Genomic DNA, 21,866 nt, shown 5'->3' with positions numbered 1-21,866 from the left:
TAGGTGACAGTCACCTAGACAACCTTCTAGTTCTTTCTCTATTTATCTCTTAGAAACTAACTGGTATGGAAATATTACAGTTTTGTCATTCTTTCTTCTAGGTCGTCTTGAAGGTTTCAAATACCTGCCATTACCTGATGCTGCTGATAAAGTCAGGATGGCTTTAAACTCAGTAAGTGGTGAACTATTATCCTCCGGGTCTTTTCTTTGTCCCCTTATTTCTTCGGTGATTCCCTGAGGTGTATCACATGGCCCTTAACAAAGTTGGTCACCTTGTTAAGGGCCATATGTCCGGACTGTGTGTGCTCCGTGGATGCTGGTCAGGACATTCCCTAGATTATAGGTGAGCAGAAGGAGTCAGGGTGTGGCCACCCAGCGGCTGCACCCTTGAGAGTCTCAGAGCTGTTGGGTGGGTGTGGGGAGATGAGCGTCTCACCTCCACCTCTTCTCTTCTTGCTCTGAAGGGGAGCGGTGGGATAGGGGACCAGGCTCGGGCTCGGTGTGGGGATAGATGGAGGCAGGATGGTGCTGAGAGGGAGTAAGTCCTGGGGAAGAAAGAGTGTATAGGATATGTGGGCCAGAAGACCATCCTGTAACCTGACTTACTGGTACACAGGGACAGCTCATGACTGAATGAGGCGTTGGGCTGGCTGTGTCTCTTCCTTGACCCGCCCCCTTACCCCCACCCCACCCCCATTGGAGGCAAATGCATGATCCCTGTTCCCCATCATATCTCACCAACTCATCTTATACCTGGGAATAAGTGCATTTAGGAAAGAGTTGCGGTTAATAACAATTTTCTAGACCCTATATCTGGAAAACAGACTTCCTGCTCCCCCACCTTAATTTGTTGCTGGTATATATTTTCACTGGATTCATTTTGAATTTCAAAGCCACTGCACCGGAATCCGCCAGGACAAATGGCTGTGCTTGCTGCAGCCTTTCCTGGGTGTGTTCTCAGATGTTACAGATAGAGGCTGACACACGTGCTGCTGGTTGTGCCCCTGGTCCCCCATTTAGATGGGAGATTACACGTCATTTTCTCCTTCTGCCTGCTGCTTGGGTTCAGACTTATAATCTTTGGACTTTTGAAGGAGAGCGCTGGTGAGTTATTAAGCAAAAGTTAACTCTGGGAGCCCACATTTGGCTCATTCCTTTATAATCACTTTTCTGGTGGCTCCATTTCAAATTCTAAGCATTAAGTTGCCTCTGTTGAGAATACCGGTCCTCTCTGAGATCACAAGCAACAAGAAACAGGGCAGAAATTAATGAGTGGGAAGAAGGTTTGCATGGGGACCTCAGACACTGAAAAGAGGCCTAGTGGCCTCCCAGCCAGTGGGACTGGGGGGAGCTGAAGCAGGAGAAGATTACGGGTGGGCAGGGTCCAGAGTGGCCCTCTGGGGGGTTGAGGGGCGGGTCCCGAATGGTAGGCCTGGAGAGGCAATTTTTAAGCGGCAAGAGCAGAGAAGAGCTTTCTAAGAACGTAGAAACCAGCCCAAGGGTGGAGCTGAGAATAAAGCACTATGGCTGGGGCAGTCCCTTTCACTTTTGCACCCAGAAAATCCACTCGCAGGGACATAGCCACAGAAGTCCACACACTCCACACAAATGCTTGTGCTGTATAAAGACGTTAATTTAGGCAGAACTGCAAGCAGCCCCCATTTGTAAACCAGGTACCTGCTCATTAATGAGAGATAGTGAGTAAATGTGATGTAATTCTACAAGAGAAGAGGGACAGAAAAGGAATCGCATGGTGACATGCATGCTGTGACCCTTTAGGTCAATTTCCCAACTTTATCGCTCACTTTGCTCTCTGCAAAATGGGTGTATTAATTACTCCTGAATCATCTTAGTGGTTAAGGTCACGTTTCAAGGTCATGAAAGCAGGTGAGTTCTCCAGTGTCAGCTATTATTTTTCTCATTATAATTCCGGTATCACTAGTTTGCAACTTTGCACCCCATTCTCAAGGCGTAGGGTATGGAACTCATTCCCAGACTTTGACACATTTTTTTTCTTTATTTGCTTTTTTTTAAAAAACTAAATTTCTTTTTTTTTTTGGTTGCATAACTGCAGAAATTTATTAACACTAATTGAATTGTACACTTAAATGGCTACATGTTATGGCATGTAAATTATACCTTAATACAGCTGAAAAAACTAAATTTCAATGGTTTGTAAACCGTTTACTTTTTCTTTATGTCACAAAGAAAAAACTGAATGGTGACATAGGTTCAGGGTGAGTCAAAAAGGTACAAATTCCCAGTTATAAGATACTTAGGTCCTGAGGATGTACCGTGTTTCCCTGAAAATAAAACCGGGTCTTATATTAATTTTTGCTCCAAAAAACGCAATAGGGCTTATGTTCAGGGGATGTCATCCTGAAAACTCATGCTAGGGCTTATTTTCCGGTTAGGTGTTAGTTTTGGAGAAACACAGTAGTTACAGCATGATGGACTGTCGTTACCAAGACTGGATTGCATCTTTGAAAGCTGCTAAGACAGTCGATCTTAAAAGTTCTCATCGTAAGACAAAATTCTTTATAAATATGTGTGGTGATAGAAGTTAGACTTATCGTGGTGATCATTCCATTATTTTTATAAACATATTGAATTACTATGTTGTACGCCGGAAGCTAGTATGATGTTACGTGTTGGTTATATCTGAATAAAAAAAAAAAATGACTAGCACAAAAACAAAAGAAAACTCTCTTGACAGTGAATTGAAAATTCTGGTTAGTTTTTATTCTTGATAAGTCCAGCATTTGGCATGATTATAAGCACCTTAAAAGGGTCTGCAGCACGCTTCTAATGCCTTGTCTGAGTGCAGTGGGGTCTACATTTAACCTTCAGGGTCACTGTGGTTTCGTAGTATTCATTGTCTTTTTAATTGTTTAGGGACCACCACCAGGTATTGGACCTTACTATGAAAACCATGGATACCAGCCCGAGAGCCTCTATCCCCCGCGGCCTGCTGTGGCCCCCAGTGCCTACTCGGTGTATCCGGCCCGGTACTACACGCCCGTGGTGCCCCAGTACAACCCGAGGGTTATGACGCACACTTCGACACCTGCCATCCACACGCAGCCCAAATCCCCGTCGGGGACACTGTGTACCTCAAGTAGGACACTTTTTGTGTTTATTTCCTACAATGGAACCTGAGTTTGGGGTCTGCCTTCTCTACGGGGCTCTGTTCCCACCAGCTGTGGCCAGCCATGCTGGGCGGCGGGGGCTGGTCTGTCTTATGTGCCTTTTCCCGCTCCCTCTGCTGTGTCAAAACTGTCAGCCGCTGAGTGTCTTCTCCCACTCAGAGATTTGTGAGAATCCCTGGGCTGCAAAGGTCTTCTCGTTCCCTTAACTCTCCTGTCCCAGCTTTGCGTGTACCACCCAGGATGGTCTTTCAAGATGGGCGTCTCTGTACTGTTTCTTGCCTGCGTGGTTTATCTTGAATGAATTGGTAAAGTCCCGATGCAGGAATAAACGGACCTTTCTTTGTGGCACTTCCCTGGGTACAACAAGTCGGGTTGCAGGTACTCCATAAGGATTTTGTGTTCAGTGAATGAAGCGGCTGGTGTGGTTGTGGCCCAGAAGTTTCTGTGACTTTCTCTTGGCTTTAACGATCTTGTGGCTGAATGTAGAGAAGGGCTGAGAGGTGGAGGATGTGTGCCCTTCGCTTATCACTTTATTCCATATCTTTCTTATACCCTCTCATTCATCTCCCCTGTTTGCATCTCACTCTGTCTTCTTTCTTTCCAGACCCCTTCTTTTTCCACCCTCTGAGTTTTGATGCAGGCTAGTTTAAGTGTTAGGAATTGCCCAGACAGAACTAGCATGGCAGTGGACTAGTACAGGTGGTACTAGTCCAATTACAAAACTAGTACAGTGGCTATACCAATTAACATTTTCATTGATAATGTTTTCGGTCTTATTTTGGGATATACACATACTTGTGCAGTTGAAGATGAGTAACAATGCATTTCCATGTACCCATCACCACATCATACATAATCGAAATAATACCCGTACTATTTGAAGCCCCCTTTCTGTGTCCCTCCCCAGACATCCCCAGGTCCTAACGAGCACAGCCAGTCCTGCATTTTTGTCCCAACACTTGCGTCTGCTCCCCTCATCATTCACACACAGCTTTTCCAGCCTGCTCCTTCTGTCTCTCAACCTTTACCCTCTTTTATTCCCGCGTTTTCTATTCCATCGCGGTTCCTCCTTCATCACCCTGTCTCCTTTCCTGGCTCTCTCTTTCCCTCTATTAGTTTCTCTCTGCTCAAGAAAATTGCGCTGATGTCTTTCTGGTAGTTGGTTGGATAAGTCAAGACCAGTGGTTCTCAATGGGGGGTCGATTTTGACCCCCAGGGATATTTGTCTGGAAACAGTTTTGGTTGTTTATAACTGGGGGGGGGGTTGCTACTGGCATCCCCTGGGTAGGTGCCAGGGATGCTGCTAAAAATCCTACAGTGCGCAGGACACCCCCACAGCCAAGAATGAGCAGCCAAGATGTCAGCAGTGCCGAGGCTGAGAATCCCACTCTTAGTCTGTCATGGTGGCAGGAAGGACGCCAGGCAAAGAGGGTTAAGGAACCCTGGCAGTGGTACCTGCCTCCTAAACAAAGAGGACAGTGGTCAGAAGCTCGGGGTCCCCTCTTGAGGTCAGCACATTCAATGGATGGCACTCATACAAGTGACCATCCGACCCTGGCTGACAGAAAGAGCCCGCTTTCCTGACTCCCACGTTTCCACTTTTCCAAGGGAGACACTGGTAAAGACAGGCAGTTGGACAGGGATATATAAATCCCTTGTCAGTTATTCTTAGAAGGGCATGAGCCTACACATAGGATTTTTCATTATAAAACTGCCCTTTAAACCCAAAAATAGATCACTGAACTTACCGTGGTATTATTCTTAGAACATTTTATTGGCTTATAACATAGAAACAAATATAAATATGATGTTTGGCCTTGGAAGTATTTTTTAAAAATAATACACTATTATTCTTAGAGTAGTTTTAGGCATACGGAAAAGTTGAATGTAGAGAGTACCTGTATACCACCTTCCCTCATCCCCCAAATTTCCCGTCATCTTACCTTAGTGTGGTGTCTCTATCTGTTACAATGATGAGCCCATATTGATTCATATGAGCCCATATTAACTGAAGTCCCTAGTTTTCAATTAGGATTAGACTCTTTATTGTATCTTTTATGGGTTTGGACAAATGTATAGTGACAGGTGTCCATCATTACAGTATCATACAGAATAGTTTCATTCCCTAAAAGTCCTCTGTGCTCCACCTGGTCATCTCTCCCTTCCTCCCTCCTCCCAACCCCTGGCAACCACTGATCTTCCTATTCTCTGGCTCCATAGTTTTGGCTTTTCCAGGATATCATACCGTTGGAATCATGCGGCATGTAGCTTTGTCAGAACCTTGACAGTATTTTGCAAGTTACTTAACTAGCACAAATCAGAAGCTTTCCCACCAGGAGTACAAGGGACATTTTTGGATTTAATGTATCTGTTTTGCTTTAGCAAGTCATAGTTGTTTCGCATTGAATCACAGCTGGGTTTTGGAGAATTGAAGGGCATCAAGCCTAGGACGCAAATAATTGACACTAGAAACGGTAGGGCTGAATCAACAGTAGACTAAATTGATAATGATGAAGGAAAATGGATAGTAAGTTATAATTAAACTCAACAACAGATGCAGGTTCAAACCAGCAAGTCTAAATGCTTGTCCACCAAAGGTAAAACCAGGGGTCCCTACTGCCCAGGGCAGTGCACATTGCCACTGAACGTCAGGTAACAGCACCTAATTTAATATTCCCTAACTGTCCTGTCACGTTCTTTTATCTTAGATAAAATGACATACAGAAAAGTTGCCCCAATGAAGAGATTATCCTTGGCCAATGGGTCAGATTGGCCATTTGGAATTTCTCCTGGGAGAGCTGCCCCTGAGACTCCACCCTGCCTACCTCAGAAATAATCGCTCTTGGCAAGTTCTGATAATGTGGCTGGGCGCCACTTGGCATTCCTCAGACCTTGGCTTTGGCCTCACCTGGGAACCTGTTAGAACTGCAAATTCATCCTCCCTCTGCCCCACCTGAATCAGAATCTCTGCTGATGGGGCCAGGAAACTGGTTATCAGGCTCTCCAGGTGGCTCCTAAAGCTGTTGGGGTTGGAGAACAGACTGTGGAATTAGCAGAATGTGAGAACGAAATGTGAGGCGTGGCTTTGAGCAGAGGGGTCAGTTCTGGTCCACCGACTCCAGGGCTGAATTTCTCTCTCCGGCTGACTTCCCAAAGCACAAATGTGCCTGTGTAGGTTCAGCAGGCCTCCCCACGCTCTTCCTGTCCAGCCTGGGTGTCCCCTTTTTAAATTAAGGGGGATGGCAGGTCCGTTTAAATGCCCACTCCCCTGTGTCTCCTCCACCTCTTCACCTTCCTTCCAAGGTGAAGGAAGCTCCCAGAAGCACCTGGGGCTGGGGCTGCCCTCCATGGATCAGTTGCTGAGGGTGGGGTTTCTGGCACCATCCTGGACACAACTGGACCTGGATACAACTTTTGGCTTACGCTCCGACCTACAGTGGCATGTCGGTTTGTTTCGATTAGAGAACATTGGTGACCTTTCCCAAATACCTTTTTTCTTATCTGAAATGTTCCTGCCCTCAGACCAAAGGGCCACTGTCAGAACCTTCCTGAGCAGCAGGAATGTTCTTTCTGCATGTGCATGGTCCAGTGTGGCAGCCACTGACCACTGAGCACTTGAATTTGCATAACTATGTAACACCATTTAGCCACAATTAATTGAAGTACAAATAGCCACATGTGGCTAGTGGCTGGAAAGGGACAGTGTGGGTCTGTAGTGTCCACTCACTGATAGCCTTGGGTGGGACAATTTATGCTTTTGCCTTGAGTGCCACTGATGGGGAGGTAATAGTTAGGGGGGACTTATTGTTTTGCTTATGCGTGTAATTACTGAAACAAGGCATTTTTCCTCTTTCAGCCAATTTTTTACATAACCATTCATTTTTTCTATTTTAAGACCATACTTTTTTTTTTTTTTTTTTTTTTTTTTTGAGAGCTTAACTTTAGTGTACGTGCCTCGTATCATGGCTTCCTGCTTTGGTTCTCCCAGAAGCATAAAGTTTAGAGCTCTGGAACAATCAAGGCTCCTCCAGGACACGTTCTTCACATTCAAAGTCACACATTTAAGTGCATAAGAAATTATTATTTCTTGATAGGCTATATTATAAACTAGTGGATTGAATCTAAGAGCCTGACTTCAAAGAAAACTTGGCAACTAACTTGTAAACTCGTTTCTTTTTCTCAGAGACTAAGAAAGTGCTGTGTATCACCTTCTCCCTGGGGGCCGTCCTCGTGGGAGCAGTGGTGGCCGCCGTCTTGCTCTGGAAGTTCAGTAAGTGCAGAGTGGCCACCTTCAAGCAGGAGGGGGCCTTACAAGAGGTGGGCTGCCAGGGGCCCGAGCTTACAGGAGCCCACAGCCCTTGCTGAAGTTTCTGTCTTACAAGACGAGCTGTCTTCTCTGCTTCTCTTGAGTTGTGGTGATGCATGAATAACCATTCTTGGAAGCAGGCGATCTCATGTGGGTTGCGGGCTTCATGCTAATCTATGAGTCATCACAGTCCCGCGTCACATGTGTGGTATTGATACATGCTGGGAGAAGCATTTGAGTTTACCCAGTGGTTTGGGGCCCTAGGTGCCACCTGGCACTCGTGAGCACAGGTTCCCCACCTGGGGGCCACACCTGGACCCCTGTATCACAGTGTCCAGCAATGGCTGCTTCAGGCTGGCTGTGCCCTCCCCCCACGACCTCCTGAACGCAGCCCAGCCTCTTCCATCAGCCCAGCCTCTTCCATCAGCCTGGGGCAGTGCCGGCTCACAGGAGTCACCTGGGGGCAGAGAGAAAGTGGAGCGCTGGCCAAAGGCAAGGCGGGAAGTGCTTCCCCCTGGCCCTGGGATAAGCCCCCGGCCCTGTGTGAGGAGCAAGGACACCTCCCCTCCTTTTCAGGTTAAGGGGAGAAGGTTTTTCCCTCTGTCATGGGGGGCAGACAACGGAATTCTGGGGGGTGGCTCCCTGGGCTCCCTTGGTTCCTGAGCCTGACTGGCATCTCCCTCCTGTCTCTGCAAGTGGAAAACAAGTGCTCGGTGTCCGGGATCGAGTGTGGCTCCTCGGGGACCTGTGTTAGTGCCTCTCACTGGTGTGACGGGATCCTGCACTGCCCCAGCGGGGAGGACGAGAACCGGTGCGGTGAGTCAGGGGACTGTGCGCTTGGCCGTGGGAAGGCACCTCCTGCCCAGGGGGCCTGGGCGCCTGGGGTCCGCCGTGTACAGGGCATGTCGGTGCAGGCCTGTGTCCCCCATGTTGATGCATTCATTATGTCATCCGTCCCGACCTGGAGCTTTGGGTTAACACCGATTGGCAGGTGAGAAGACAGGCTCAGAGAGGGTGTGCTTCTGGCCCCACGTCACACAGCCAGTGGGAGTCACACAACAAGGCCAGGGTTCCTGGGACCTGCACACTCCTTACTACTACAGGGTGTCACCGCATGGCAGTGAAAACGAGCAGAGTTTTCAGTGTAAAGGGGAGAGCGTGCTGTGTCACAGGCTGTAATGGGGAAAATGACGTTTGAATCTGGGAGTCGTGCTAATGTCCACATATACGAGGATGGACAATTAAGTTCACGAACTTTCTATTGTGTAAGTGCACACACCCAGAGTCCTGTGAGCCCATAATGTTTCACACAGTTAATGCCAAAGAAAGTCAGTGTCTGCTTCATGGTCATTTTTCTTCTCCTGAGACCATCTTGGCGAGGTTTCTTTTCCTGCACGTCCCTGTTTGCAGGTTGCCGTCCCTGTGTGGGTTGTACTGTCGGTCCTGGCTCGTGGATTCCTCCGAGAGGCAGCCTGGGCCCTGTGCTCGGCCTGCATGGTTGCTCTGCCTGGTCGACTGTGTCTGCAGGGTGACACCTTGGTCTCGGTGCCAGGAGCCCCTGCAACAGCGTTACATGCTTCCTGGCTGGGGACTGTTTGTACTTGCAAGTGACTCACTTGCTCCTTAAACTTTCAATGGAGTGCTTTGCTTTTGTTTCAGTGATAACATATTTGTCCCGTTTTCTGAACTAAAGTAGGGAGTTTTTGAGGTTGAGCAGAGTGTGGTTATGGTATTAGGAATGGCTTTTGATGTTTTCCCACACGTGCACGCGCGAATCAACTCCAGCAGGACGGTCTCATATGTGACCTGGAGGCACTTTCTCTTGTCTTCATATTTAAGTTGTATTTATTTAAACACTCGAAGAGTTAATATGTGCGAATAGATCAGAATTCAGGAAGTAACAGAGGGTATGCACCTCCCCCACTCTGCCCACACACACTCACACACACTCACACACACTCATACACACTCACACGCTGTGACATAATAGAAAGCACATATTGGTCTCTGCCCCCAGCTCCTGGCACAAAGCTCCTGAAACCTTATCGTTTCCTAAGTGATAAGATTACTAGGAACATCTTTGGTTCTTTCTAATGTTTGGTCTTTGACCCCAGTTCCTGGCACAGGGCTCCTGAAACCCTGGTCATTCCCTGGGTGAGGAGTGTCTGTTCTGCTGAGGTGACTCTGGGAGGGCACCAGGATGGCTCCTGGATGAGGGCTGGTCACCAGAAAGGACAAGCTATGGTCAGAGGCTGGGAACTTTTAGTCCCACCCAGGAGAGAGGAGGGTTCACCTTGGCGTTGATGATCGAACCTGCCTACGTGAGGAACCTCCATGAACCCCAAAGGCGTAAGGATCGGGGAGCTTCCGGGCGGGTGAGCACGCGGGGACCTGGGAGGTGGCACTTCCATGGGCCCCACCCTACACATCTCTCCATCTGCGTGTTCATCAGGGTCCTTTGTCTTATCCTTTTCTAATAAGCCCATAACGGAAGCGTGTTTTCCTGACTCTGTGATGCCCTTTACCAAATTAACCGACCTGAGGAGGGGGTCATGAGAACCCCCATTTGGTCAGAAGCACGGGTGACAGACAACCTGGACTGTAGCTGGTTTCTGAAGGGGGCAATCTCGTGGGGCTGAGCCTTTATCCTGTGGGACCTGACGCTGTCTCCAGGTAGGCGGCCTCAGAATAAAGGGTAGAACACCCGGCTGGTAAGGAGACCTGCTTGGCGTGGGCAAAAGTCCCACGCACTTTTGGTGACCAGACGTGTCAGAAGTGAAGTGTTTTGTGACAGCAGTAAAGGAGACACACAGGAAACAAAGACAGCAGGAGGAGGAAAGAGCTGGGTTGTGTTCCTAACTCACACACTCATATACACACCAGGTATGCACACACACATGCACTCATACACACGCTCACACACACTCCTGTTCACCAGCCCATCACTTTTTTTTTTTTTTTAGGGGCAACTAAAAGAGTTTTTTGCTTCTCCTTCCAGAGTGTTTGCATAAAAAAACAAATATTGTTTGCATGCTTAATCCCCCCATTTCCCAATGGTTACCACCCAAGTGATGGTCCAGCATTGGGTGACACATCCTGGAAACTATGTTTCCCCCTCTCCCTCTGCTGTCCAGTGCTCCGGTGCTTGGACGGGCCCTTGGTACCAGTGTCTTCCCTGGCGCCCTTTTGCTGAGACATGCATGTGTCAAACACAAGAGCATGTTGTAGGACATATTCCCAGAAGTAAACTGCCATGTTGAAGGGTGTGAGAGTTTGGAAAGCACTCGGTCCTCCTCCACGTGCGATTATCTCATTTCCACATTGACTGTTTACATAAAACAAAGCAGACGGATATGACATTGTGGGTGACCTGTATTGGAGAGAACACCCATGGGATGTGCTTTTAATCTGTGCTCCTCGTAAATGCACATCTCCTAACACTAAAGAACACCGCCGGCCGTGGAAACTGTTCAAGAAAGTGTGCAGAGCTTTCTTTCCAAGGGCAAATGCATATGTATATATTCTTAACATTAATTCACTTTCTTCGTCTATTGCTACGCTCTGTGAGATTTCAAGTGTCAGGGAGAAAAGGAAGAGCCACTTGAGGTGACACAGTTCACATACTGTTTTGGACACTTGAAATTTGCTAACAGGGCAGATCTAAGTGTTCTCACCACAAAAAGGAAAGAAGGAAAGAAGGAAGGATGGAATGATGGAAGGAAGGAAGGGAAGAAAGGAGAAAGGGATTGAGGGAGGGAGGGAGGGAGGGAAGGAGGGTGGTAACCATGTGAGGTGATGGATATTTTAATTGACTATGGTGAACATTTCACACTGCATAGGGGCATCAAAACACCTAGTCGTGCACCTTGAATATATACAGTTTTTGTTTGTCAATTAAACCCCAGGAAAGCTAAAACATTCCTAATGCTTAAAGAAAAGGCTGCTGGAGACCTGCTGCAGTGCTGGCAATCACCTGTCCTCTTTTCCTAGTTAGCGTGTGAATGCAGAGAGTTGCAAGGGAAAAAAATCCCCAAACTATCCACAGATCAAGAATGAAATGTCTCCCTTACTTTCTATCACAGTGCCAGTTTTATTTTTAATTTTCGAAGTATATGTAATTCGGGTTACTTTAAAAATTTTAGTAGGCTCTGTTCTTTAGGGTAGATGGTAGAGTTCCCCTCCCCCCACAGTCGCCCCTGTTTTTAACATCTTGCATTAGTGTGGTACCTGCATTACAATCAATGAGCCAACGTTGATACGTTATTATTAACTCAAGTCCTTAGTTCACAGTAGGGTTCACGCTTGGTGCTGTAGACAATGCATAATGTATTTACTTTCGGACAGTAGGTTTGGGCACCTGTACAGAGACAGGCCTACGTGCTTTCAGTACTATCACACAGAGTTGTTTCACTGCCCTACAAATCCTCTGTGCTCCGCCAGCTCACCCCAGACCCGGGCAACGACTCATCTTTTTACTTAACCATGATTTTGCGTTTTCCAGAATGTCATATATTTGGAATCATACATTACGTAGCCTTTACAGATCGGTTTCGTTCACTTAGTGAGATGCATTTGAAGTTTCTCCCATGTCTCTTCCTGGCTTGAGAGCTCACTTCCTTTTAGCTGAATAATAGTCCGTTGTCTGGCTGCGGTAGGTTTGTTTATCCACTCGCATCACACTTGGCTAGCACACAGATGGCATGTCGGGTCAGTCGTCACAGAAGCATTGGGAAATAATCAGACCAAGGCTGGTATTTCATGGAGGAATGTCAGTCACGCTGTCCGGTGAGTCGGGCTGCAGACGGAGGCGACAATGAGGCCTGAGAAAAACCCGGTCCTCATTTTACACCCTGAGCCCAAACAGTTCCCCGCAAACAACAGAGCCAGGTTTTACATGAGCCTCTGGTTACTCCAAGTAGAATTCCACTCTGAATACCCACTTGTGTTCTCCTCTACAAGGAAATGTTCTCAGAATTCGAGGTTGTGGTAACCTCTAGGGAGAAAGATGAGGGAATGGAATGGGGAGGGGGCTTATACTGTCTTCATAACGTTTTATCTTTTTAAACAAAAGAGCTATGGTTGTTTCGGCTGAACAGTGAATTTAGAGGCCGAGCCTTACACCAGGTGTTTGGCACGTCCTTGGGCGTTCTGCCAGAGTCCAGGGGTTTTGGAAGAGTCCAGGGGAGAAAGAGAGAGGGGGGGGGGAAGGAGAGAGCGAGAGAGAGAGTTGACTTGCTGTTTAGAGCAATTGTTGAAAGAGCATTTTTCAAAAACCTTTAATCTTACTCATTTATTTCTTAAAAATAGTCTTATTGAGCTATGTATAATTCACATACCTTAAAATTCATCCTTTTCAAGTATAGAGTTCAGTGGTTTTCATATATTCACAGCTATCACGACCGTCCAGTCTAGGATATTTTCATCACTTCAGTAGGAAATCTTGAACTACCACTCCCTGTCCCCCCTGCCATGCCTCCCCCAAGTCCTAAGCAGCCCACTTTTGGTCTTTGTGGATTTCCTACCCCAGACATCATAGAAATGGCATCAGACAGCATGTAGCATTTGTGACTGGCTTCTGTCACTCAGCACACTGTCTTCAAGTTCCCTCACGCTGTAGCGTGTGTCCCTTCATCCCTGTCATGGCCGAAGAATAGTCCACTGTGTGGATGGACCACGTATTGTGTGTCCACAGTTGATGGGCACCTACGTTGCTTCCACCTTGTGGCTGCTGTGACCAAGGCTGCCGGGAGATCTGTGAACAAGTCGTGTCTGTTTTCCGTTCTTTTGGGGAAAGAGCACTTTTTAGCAGGGTGACTAGATTGCTGGCCTCCCTCATGTGTGGTCGGCGTCTGGAGAGAGTGAACCCAGCACTGCCACCTCCGAGCCTTTGTGTCGGGCGCAGAGTGGGGCTCATGTGGCCGTGGGAATAGTTGTCTGAAACTCATGGAACGTCTTCCTTTGTGCAGTTCGCCTCTATGGACCAAACTTCATCCTTCAGGTGTACTCGTCCCAGAGGAAGTCGTGGCACCCGGTATGCCAGGACGACTGGAGCGAGAACTACGGGAGGGCAGCGTGCCAGGACATGGGCTACAGGTGAGCGTGGGGCCCCGTGGCCTCGGGAAGGGGCTGCGGGGCCAGGATGACCGTGACAGGCAGCGGGAACTTAAGAGCAGTGCTTCTCACTGGCCCCCTGCACCCCCACCCCCCAAAAGTTGTCTCCTTCCCAAAGCTGATGTGGGACTTGTGCCCATCACATCCACCCCTGCTTTCTTCCTGAGTCTAGTGAGTGTCGCTCCTGCCACGCAGCCTGCCTTGACTTCCACCCACTCCTGGTCACTCAGGACCATCCAGTGTTGTGGTCAGCAGGGGCCAGGATGCTGACTGAGGGCCTCTGTGGGTGGGGGTGGGGTGGTGAGTGGGAGGGCTGGATGGGGGCGGTGAGCAGGAACAGATACCGCATGACCTTCATGGCACACATGCGACCTTCACTGCATGCGCATGGAGGCACTGCAGGCTGTGGAACAGGAGAGAACTGCTCATCAGACAGACGTAGGAGCATTCATTTCTGTGCACAGCCATGGGGGAGGTCGGAGAGGGGGAGGGAGTTCCCCCCAGAGGCCCAGCCAGGGCTCACTGAAGCCCCCCTGGGGAGATCTAGGCTGCCCTTTGGCCTCACGGGGAAAGGCTGTGTGATTTTATTACCACCTTCTCTTCCGTGGGGGCGTCCCAGTGTGACTTCCACGCAATTCTAGGGTATTCTCTACATGCCAGTTCTCAAAGTGAATGACCTCTTGATAAGAAAGTTGGCATCTCAGCCAGTGCAATACTTGAAAATGCCACCCCCACACTGCAGGGTCGAATGACACAGTGAAGCCCCCACCTCGGTTTAGGACCTGTATTTATAACCGGGGGCATTTTAACTTCTGTACATTTTGTCAGATCATATGTACTCACACATCTTTGTTCTCATCATGTCTTTATCCTAACCCAAACTAGATTAGAGGCACAACCAACAGAGGACTTTTACCTGACACTTTAGGGTTATCGGATTGAAAGACATTGTAACAGTCGTTGGATTAGAATTAGGGATTTCATTTTCCAAAATGCTAAGGCGTTTCTCTTAATCTGAACAGCATACAAAAACCGTATTGTGATAGCATGGGATTTGTGATTGCCTACCACTGAACCATCATTGTGAATACAATTTTCTGCCTTTTGTAGGAATAGTTTTTATTCTAGCCAAGGAATAGTGGATGACAGCGGGGCCACGAGCTTTATGAAGCTGAACATAAGTGCTGGCAACACCGATCTCTATAAAAAACTCTACCACAGGTAGTTGTGATTTCTTTTCTCCTTGGGAATAATGTTATACTGAGAAGGTCTGGGGCCTCATGGGGGATGAGTGTTCTGAGTCTGATTTCCCTGAGCTGCGGTGCCGGGTGTGGTGAGTCTCTCATCACGAGGAGATGGGACTCCAAGCAGGACCGATCACCCTGAGCAGCTCGGGGTTCATTCTGGGAAAGCGGTGTAGGTGGCATGTAGGTGCCATTTCACTTGTGCCCCCTGCGCTCCATGGTGTTGGATGACACTGCAAAACAGAATTCACATTGTTGATTTTCTTCACACTCTCGACATTAGAGATGTCCCTACTGAGTGTCAGGGAGTGTCTCTAGGAATGCAACCGAGCACCTCGGGGTCCCAGCGGGTGACCAAGTCATCCTGCTTGCCCAGGACTTTGCCGATTTCCGCACTAGAAGTCCCCTCCCCAGGAACCTCCTCAGTCCCAAACTGCAGTGATGGTTGGTCCCCAGCCCCAACCCTAGTGACCGATGACGCTCAGCGAGGGCTGGGGAAGGAGAGGCTAGTTCAGTTCAGCCAACATTTCCTGTACCTCCTCCAAGCTGCCTTGTGGTCCTGGGTGGGTCACGGTGTGTCCTGTGGATGGAAATAAAGCCAAAGGACAGGTCGCATGACTGATGGCTTAGCTGGTTAGGTGGGTGAGGGAGAGGAGCGGGCTTCAACTGCTCATTTTGTTTTGCCTATGTTTAAAATGTTTCAGTCTTCCTAGGATCATTATTATCTGAATAATGAAGATTCAGATAATATCAGATACTAAATATAATTAATATAATAAATATAATATTCAGCTAATAAATATAATTATCTGAATGTTCTTTGATTTAAGAGACAGTGTCCTTCACATGAGACGTCCTCAGTTCCCAGGTCTCTGTCACTCTGCCCCAGGTGGCTAGCCAGGCCATCACCTCCCCGCCTGCCAGGTGCTGTTTTAGGGGAGGACGAACTCATCACGCAGCCCCTCCTTTCCTGTGAGTGGGAGGTTGAAAGCTCGTTTGCATTCCTGGTGGCCTGTGGCTGAGGTGTCCGGGGGACTGACTTCCGCGGAGCCTGTCTGTCTTAGGGGGAATGTGACAGGGTGAGCCCAGCAGGACAGCTGTGCATGGCCAGGTGGACCCATCAAAACAGTGAGGTTGTGGTTTGCTCACTGGAGAAGCTAAACACAGCTGCCTGGGCTCTGTAAAGGCTGAGTGTTTCTTTGTCTTCCACGGATTCAGGGCTGAGCAGGGGACGGGAGGCTGCCAACTCTCGGTGAGAGCCTTGGCATGTCACAAGGTGGGTGCCACGTGTGGAGGAAAGAAGAGGTCATTGCTGGCACATGGTGTCCTGTATACGTGGCAGGGTGGGAGGACATCTTTCCTCTTGCTTTCCAAAGGCATCCGAGTTTCTCTGCTCCCAGGGAGGCTGGTGGGTGGCCACTGTGTGCCCAGATGCTGGCGTTTTCGTGTCCAGGAGAATGGACATTACGATTCTTAGAAAACATTTCCTAATGGGCAGGTATCTCCTCGTGGCATGGCCAGTGCCCTCAGCCAAAGACCACCAGGACACACCTTCAGTCTTTGGAACCGTGAGGCAGCTCAGTAGGAAGGTGTCGTAAAGGACCTCTTTAGGATTTGGGCTTGTAATGGGTCATTTTGGGGAAGGTTCCAAGAAGCAGGGCTTTGCTGTGGATTGGATACTGTCAGGAAGCGAGGGTGACTCCTGGATCGGTATCTGAATGTTTTTTCCGAGAAGGTGGGTGGCATGAAGCCAGGCTACCTCTGGGGCTGGCAAAGCAGCGGCAGTCACTCGTGTCACTGCAGAGGGAGGGGGCTGACGGTTGCTGTGTTTGGAGCAGTTCACGGCGTGTCTGTCCAGACAGCACTGTGCAGTGGGCTTCTCTGTGTCCTGTCGCATCACCCAGCAGTGGTCGGGCCCGATGTTGGTGCCCCGTGAAATTGTGGGTGTGCAGTGGAACGCAGCCAGTTGTGAACACCTGGATGTCAGGGCAGCTTCTCCCCTCAGTACACAAGGAGGAAAATTCACTAGCCGGCAGAATGCTCAGTTATTTCTTTTCTTCTATTACCTGGAATGTTTACGTCCCAAATGAGAAACTTTTCTTTTGCTCCTGGGCAAGTACTTGATTGTTCTGTTTTCTGTGCAAGAAATGTAAAGCAGTCACAGGAAACCAAAATCCACAAATGGCTTCCTTACAACATGGGAGGATGATTTTCAATTCCAAGAATAAAATAATGGCTCACATTACTGCGAGCTGACCCTCACAACCACCTACGGGTTGGTGCTATTATTAGCCCATTCTGCAGATGGTGAAACTGAGGCATAGCGCATTTAAGTAACTTACCTCTGGCCACACAGCTGGGGTTTGAACCCTGTACACAGTGTCTGCTCTTCTCCACTGTCTCCTATGTACATTTACTTTCCTTATTCGAGTCTTCAATCATGTCTGAGGAGGCAGGGGAGTGAGGACATTGCAAGAAAATACTCATTTCTAAGTATTTTGAGAGTCAAGTGTCTCCTCATTTATTGTGACCACAATTTCCCTTCTTTTGTAGTGATGTCTGTTCTTCAAAAACAGTGGTGTCGTTACGCTGTATAGGTGAGTCTTGGTTTTCCTCTTTGCTTCTAAGTAGGAGCCGTTCTATGCCTTCAGACACGTATGCCCTGTCTTCGGAAACGTGTGCCCCCCCCCAGGTGGTGTTGGAGGCTGGGGGGCCCCCATTCTGTGTCTGGATTGCTTGTAGCTTCCAAGCCTTTGCTCAGAAGAACGAGCACCATCCCTGCTCTCCCTTCTCCAGGACGGCCCTGTCCCTGTGCCCCTGGGGTCTTGGTCCTGAAGCTCAGCTTTTCTCATTGAAGAGGTGAGACCAGCAGATACTCCTGCTGGACACATCCCAGAGGTCCTGGCAGTAACTTCCCAGCCGGGCTCTGCTCAAGCTTCTTTAGGTACCAAGAGGGCCTGGTGCCCGCCCCGCCTCCTGACCCACCGGCCTCCTCGTGGGGAATGAGACCTGCGCACACCAGGGAAGCCCTCCTTCACTTTGTTTAGGAATCTTGGGCTCTGAGCATTCCGTCCCTCTAAGACTCAGGGACACCCCGGGGACTTTGTTATCCAGGACGCCCAGCTCACAGTGTCAGCAGAAGGTCTCTTCCTGGGGTGGCCTCGGGCGCTGGAGGAGCGTCCTGTCCTCCCTCCATCCAAAGGGAGACCAGGACACGTTCTCTAAAAGTCAGACCCCAGACAAAGGGGATGAGAGGTGGCAACAGTTGTCCACCAGCCCGGCTGCACCTTTGGGATGGGAGCCGTCTGGGCGCACGCTGCGTGGTGGGTGTCGGGATGGGGCAGGGTGGCCCAGATTCTGCTTGCCGGACGTGTTGTGCTTGTCGCCTGCAGAATGCGGGGTCAACACGAAGATGAGCCGCCAGAACCGGATCGTGGGTGGGACGAGTGCGGCCCCGGGGGACTGGCCCTGGCAGGTGAGCCTGCACGTCCAGGGGGTCCACGTCTGCGGAGGTTCCATCATCACCCCCGAGTGGATCGTGACAGCAGCTCACTGCGTGGAGGAGTACGTTTATGGTGGGGCCAGGGCTCCTGGGTTTGCAGGGGGCTCTGTGGCCATGTGACCCCGAGTGATGTCTTTGACCTCTTCAAGCTCTGGGTTCCTGGTGTAAGTGGGGGTTCTAATGGCACCTGCTTCGGGGAGTCACTAGGAGGGTCAGGTGAGCTAATGCACATGAGGCATGTGGCCACGTCCCTCCCCTCACAATTATTCGCTGGGTGTCCACTGCACGGAGGGCTCTGGGCACAGGATGCAGGGTGGGACCGGGGCGTCACTGTCCCTTGCTGCCCTCTCAGGAGCTCTGACCTCCCCTGGGTGGTCATCACTGGAGGGAGTGCACTCAGACATGCGCAGAGACCTCACGCTGCCCTGCCGGAAGGGTCCCTGTGGCCTCGGTGAATCAGACCTTGGTCACAGCATTGCTCACCCAGACAGGCTGAGAAGGGTGAGGGGAGGCGGCACTTACAGCGTCAGCTTTTGTGGAAGATACTGTCCCCTCCTTTTTCCTTTTTTGGTCACACATCTATTTTGGAGGAAACACCACTCATCAGAGGTCTTCTTCTGGTTTAGAGTGTGGCTGGGCCTGGCTCAGCTGTGTGACCTTGGGCGGTTCCCCCAAGGTGTCTGACTGCAGTGTCTGCACCTTGAGACAGGTGTGCCTGCTCCTCCCAAGGGCTGTTGTGCAGTTTGAAGGAAGCCGTGTTTAGTACCCAAGCTTGTTCCCTCCCTTCCTGCCACTGGCCTCTGATGGCTCGCTTGGATTTGGGCTCCTCTTAAAGGGAACCCCCACTTAGAGGTAATGCTTTCATGGCTATTAGACCTGCAGTCTATTCATCACTACGCATTTATTAAGCACCCACTGTGCGCCAGGAAATGCCATAGCATATAAAGATGGGTAAGACCCAGTGCTGCCAGAAGAGGGCTTTCAAACCCGACAGGCATTCAGTCCCGAGACAAAATGTTCTTGGAATTGCGAGGGTTTGTGGGCCGGTGCAGACACAGGGGTGACCCATGAGGCAAAGCAGGGGCTGGAAAGAAGGAAGGTGTGTATGCGGGCAAGGCTGTGGGGATGTGGGGACCGAGGGCAGCCTGACACCCCCTCACCAGTCTCACTCTGTGGCTTTTGGCGAGTCGTGTCACCCACTTTTGAAGATCATCACGTGCGTGTTTCCTGTTTGTGGATCTAACGCCGTTCATCTTTGTCTTCCAGACCTCTGAATAATCCACGGTATTGGACAGCCTTTGCAGGAATTTTGAGACAATCTTTCATGTTCTATGGAAGTGGGTACCGGGTAGAAAAAGTGATTTCTCATCCAAATTATGATTCCAAGAGCAAGAACAACGACATTGCTCTTATGAAGTTGCAGACCCCTCTGACTTTTAACGGTATGTACCTTTGTGTGCGGTGCGCAGGTGTGTGAACAATTTTGACCAAATCTCAAGGAGAGGTTGATTGGAAGTAGAATGTGCTGTGATAAACGGAAGGGATTTGTGTTGCACTAGGGTGGAGTGCAGCAGGGCCCATAGAAGAGCGCTCAGCATAGGCCAGGTCACCCCAAAATGTGCCTGTGTATGTTGCGGGAAGCAGTAACCACCACATTTTGCTTCTGTGGAGAATGATGATTTCATCAACGTGTGAAAGGCTAGAAAAGGGTTTCAACCACAGCACCACTGACACCTGGGTCTGGGTAATTCTCTGTGGTGGGGGTTGTCCCATGTGCTGTAGGGCGTTTAGCAGCACCCCCAGCCTTGCCCACAGATGCCAGGAACCAACCCCCCAACTCCCCTACCAGATATGACAAGGAAAGATGTCTCTAGATATTGCTAGATATCCCCTGGGGGCAAAATCGCTTCCAATTGAGAAGTACTGGTCTAAGTTTTTCACATAAATTCTGGAAATAAAATCCTTTAAAAAACAACTTAAGACAGTAAAAAACAAATAGACTCTCCCTTAGCTTCTTATTTGGAGCCCGTTCTAGTCGATCCAAGGGTCCAGAATGCTCTAGCCCCATGTGCATACCCAAGACGCAAAACCCCATCTCTCACCTTGAGGTGTTGGCGTTCAAGTTCAGAGGCAATGTAGACGTAGAAAACCCATCTATGGGAAGTGCCTCTAATACGGCCTCCCAGGTGCAAGCGGGACGTACCCATCAGCTTTTTGGCCACTGCCACAGGTGTGTCTTTTCTGCCCTCTGTCACCTGGAGACATTGTGTATTTTTAACTTCTATTTCTTGAAGACTTGAGATTGAAGAAACGTTAAAAGTGTATTTTTGGAAACAGAGCTAGCAGGTAATTCTACTTATAAGTCACATAACTTATAAACTTCGGAGGGGTCTGGCCAAGATGGAAAGTAGGAGTGCCAGGACCTGTTGGCACTGGAATTTCCCTTGTGCAAGACGGTGGTGGTACCAGGCCCAGCAGTGAACACATGGGAAATCGGTCCAGGTGGAGACCATCACCCATTGCCCTCAGTGAGACCTGGCTTGTTCATGGTGCTTTTTCTTCTTGAAACAGACAAAGTGAAACCCGTGTGTCTGCCCAACCCAGGCTTGATGCTGGAGCCCACACAGTCCTGCTGGATTTCCGGGTGGGGGGCCACCTACGAAAAAGGTGAGGCTCTTGAGCACGCAGGTCCCGTGGAACACAGCACTGAATTTGCAGCGGGAAGTCTGGGTTTCAAGCGTGGTCCTACTACTAAATGATTGGATGACTTAGGGCAATTCGCTCAGCCTTTGTACCTCAGTTTCCCCATCTGCTAAATAGAAAATATCCTACTTGCCCTACTGAATGCACCATGTTCACATTAAGATCAAATGGAGCAATGCGTGGAAACTGCTCTTTGAAGGATAAAGGCCATATCGGTGTGAGAGGTATAAAATTGCCCTGTGTTTGTGTCCCATTGTTGCTAAAGGGCCACCCTGGAAGACACTGCCCTTTGATGGCTGAGAGATAATGGACTTGGGGAGGATGGGCTTGCCTGGCCGCTGGTGGCCGGCTGCCAGCTGTCCAGAGCCTTTGTCCTCCTGCGCTGGTCCCACAGGGAGGGAGAAGCACCTGGACACCCAGCACGGGCCTGCTCAGCTTCCTTAAGCTATAATTTGTTTTCATCTCAGCTAACACTTTTCTAATGGAGGGATCCCGGCCACTTCGTTTTTGTGGCGTGTTGGAAGTGCTTAGTGGTATAAAGAAGCATTTCGTGTAGTGTTTACATCCTTTGAAAAATGTTTCAAATTCTTTAGAACGGGGTGCAGAGTACAAGGGCTGGGTGATGTGGGGGCATCTGGGGAGACAGTGGCGGTGCTGGGTATCCTGGCATCTCGTCTAAAAGAAGTTACCGTGGTTGAGCCTCCCAGATGCGAGCAAGGCTTCACAGCAGCCGAGATGAAACGGAAAATCAACAGATAGTAGGTGTAGCACCTACTACGGTGGGGACGAACATACCAATGCACAAAATAAAACAGAAATCTCTGCCCTTGGGAACTTGACCTTCTTGTGTG

General features: G+C 49.3%; 1 protein-coding gene across 4 annotated transcripts in view; it reads left to right on the top strand.

Annotated features, from left to right (window-relative positions):
- TMPRSS2 (transmembrane serine protease 2) overlaps positions 1–21,866 on the top strand; it is a 36,527-nt gene that overhangs the window by 10,205 nt on the left and 4,456 nt on the right. For all 4 annotated transcript variants that reach the window (XM_081062580.1, XM_081062582.1, XM_081062581.1 and 1 more), the window contains exons 2-11: positions 102–172; positions 2,896–3,118; positions 7,333–7,419; positions 8,152–8,271; positions 13,422–13,548; positions 14,677–14,787; positions 17,364–17,407; positions 18,203–18,374; positions 19,579–19,754; positions 20,884–20,979. In XM_081062580.1, coding sequence (XP_080918706.1) covers positions 158–172; positions 2,896–3,118; positions 7,333–7,419; positions 8,152–8,271; positions 13,422–13,548; positions 14,677–14,787; positions 17,364–17,407; positions 18,203–18,374; positions 19,579–19,754; positions 20,884–20,979 — 1,171 coding nt within the window. In that variant the 5' untranslated portion in view covers positions 102–157. The remainder of the gene's footprint in view (positions 1–101; positions 173–2,895; positions 3,119–7,332; positions 7,420–8,151; positions 8,272–13,421; positions 13,549–14,676; positions 14,788–17,363; positions 17,408–18,202; positions 18,375–19,578; positions 19,755–20,883; positions 20,980–21,866) is intronic.

Source organism: Rhinolophus hipposideros (assembly GCF_964194185.1).
Source record: "Rhinolophus hipposideros genome assembly, chromosome: 2".
Classification (NCBI taxonomy): Eukaryota; Metazoa; Chordata; class Mammalia; order Chiroptera; family Rhinolophidae; genus Rhinolophus; species Rhinolophus hipposideros.
Note: the sequence above shows the minus strand (reverse complement) of the source record. Positions and strands in the feature narration are given on the sequence as shown.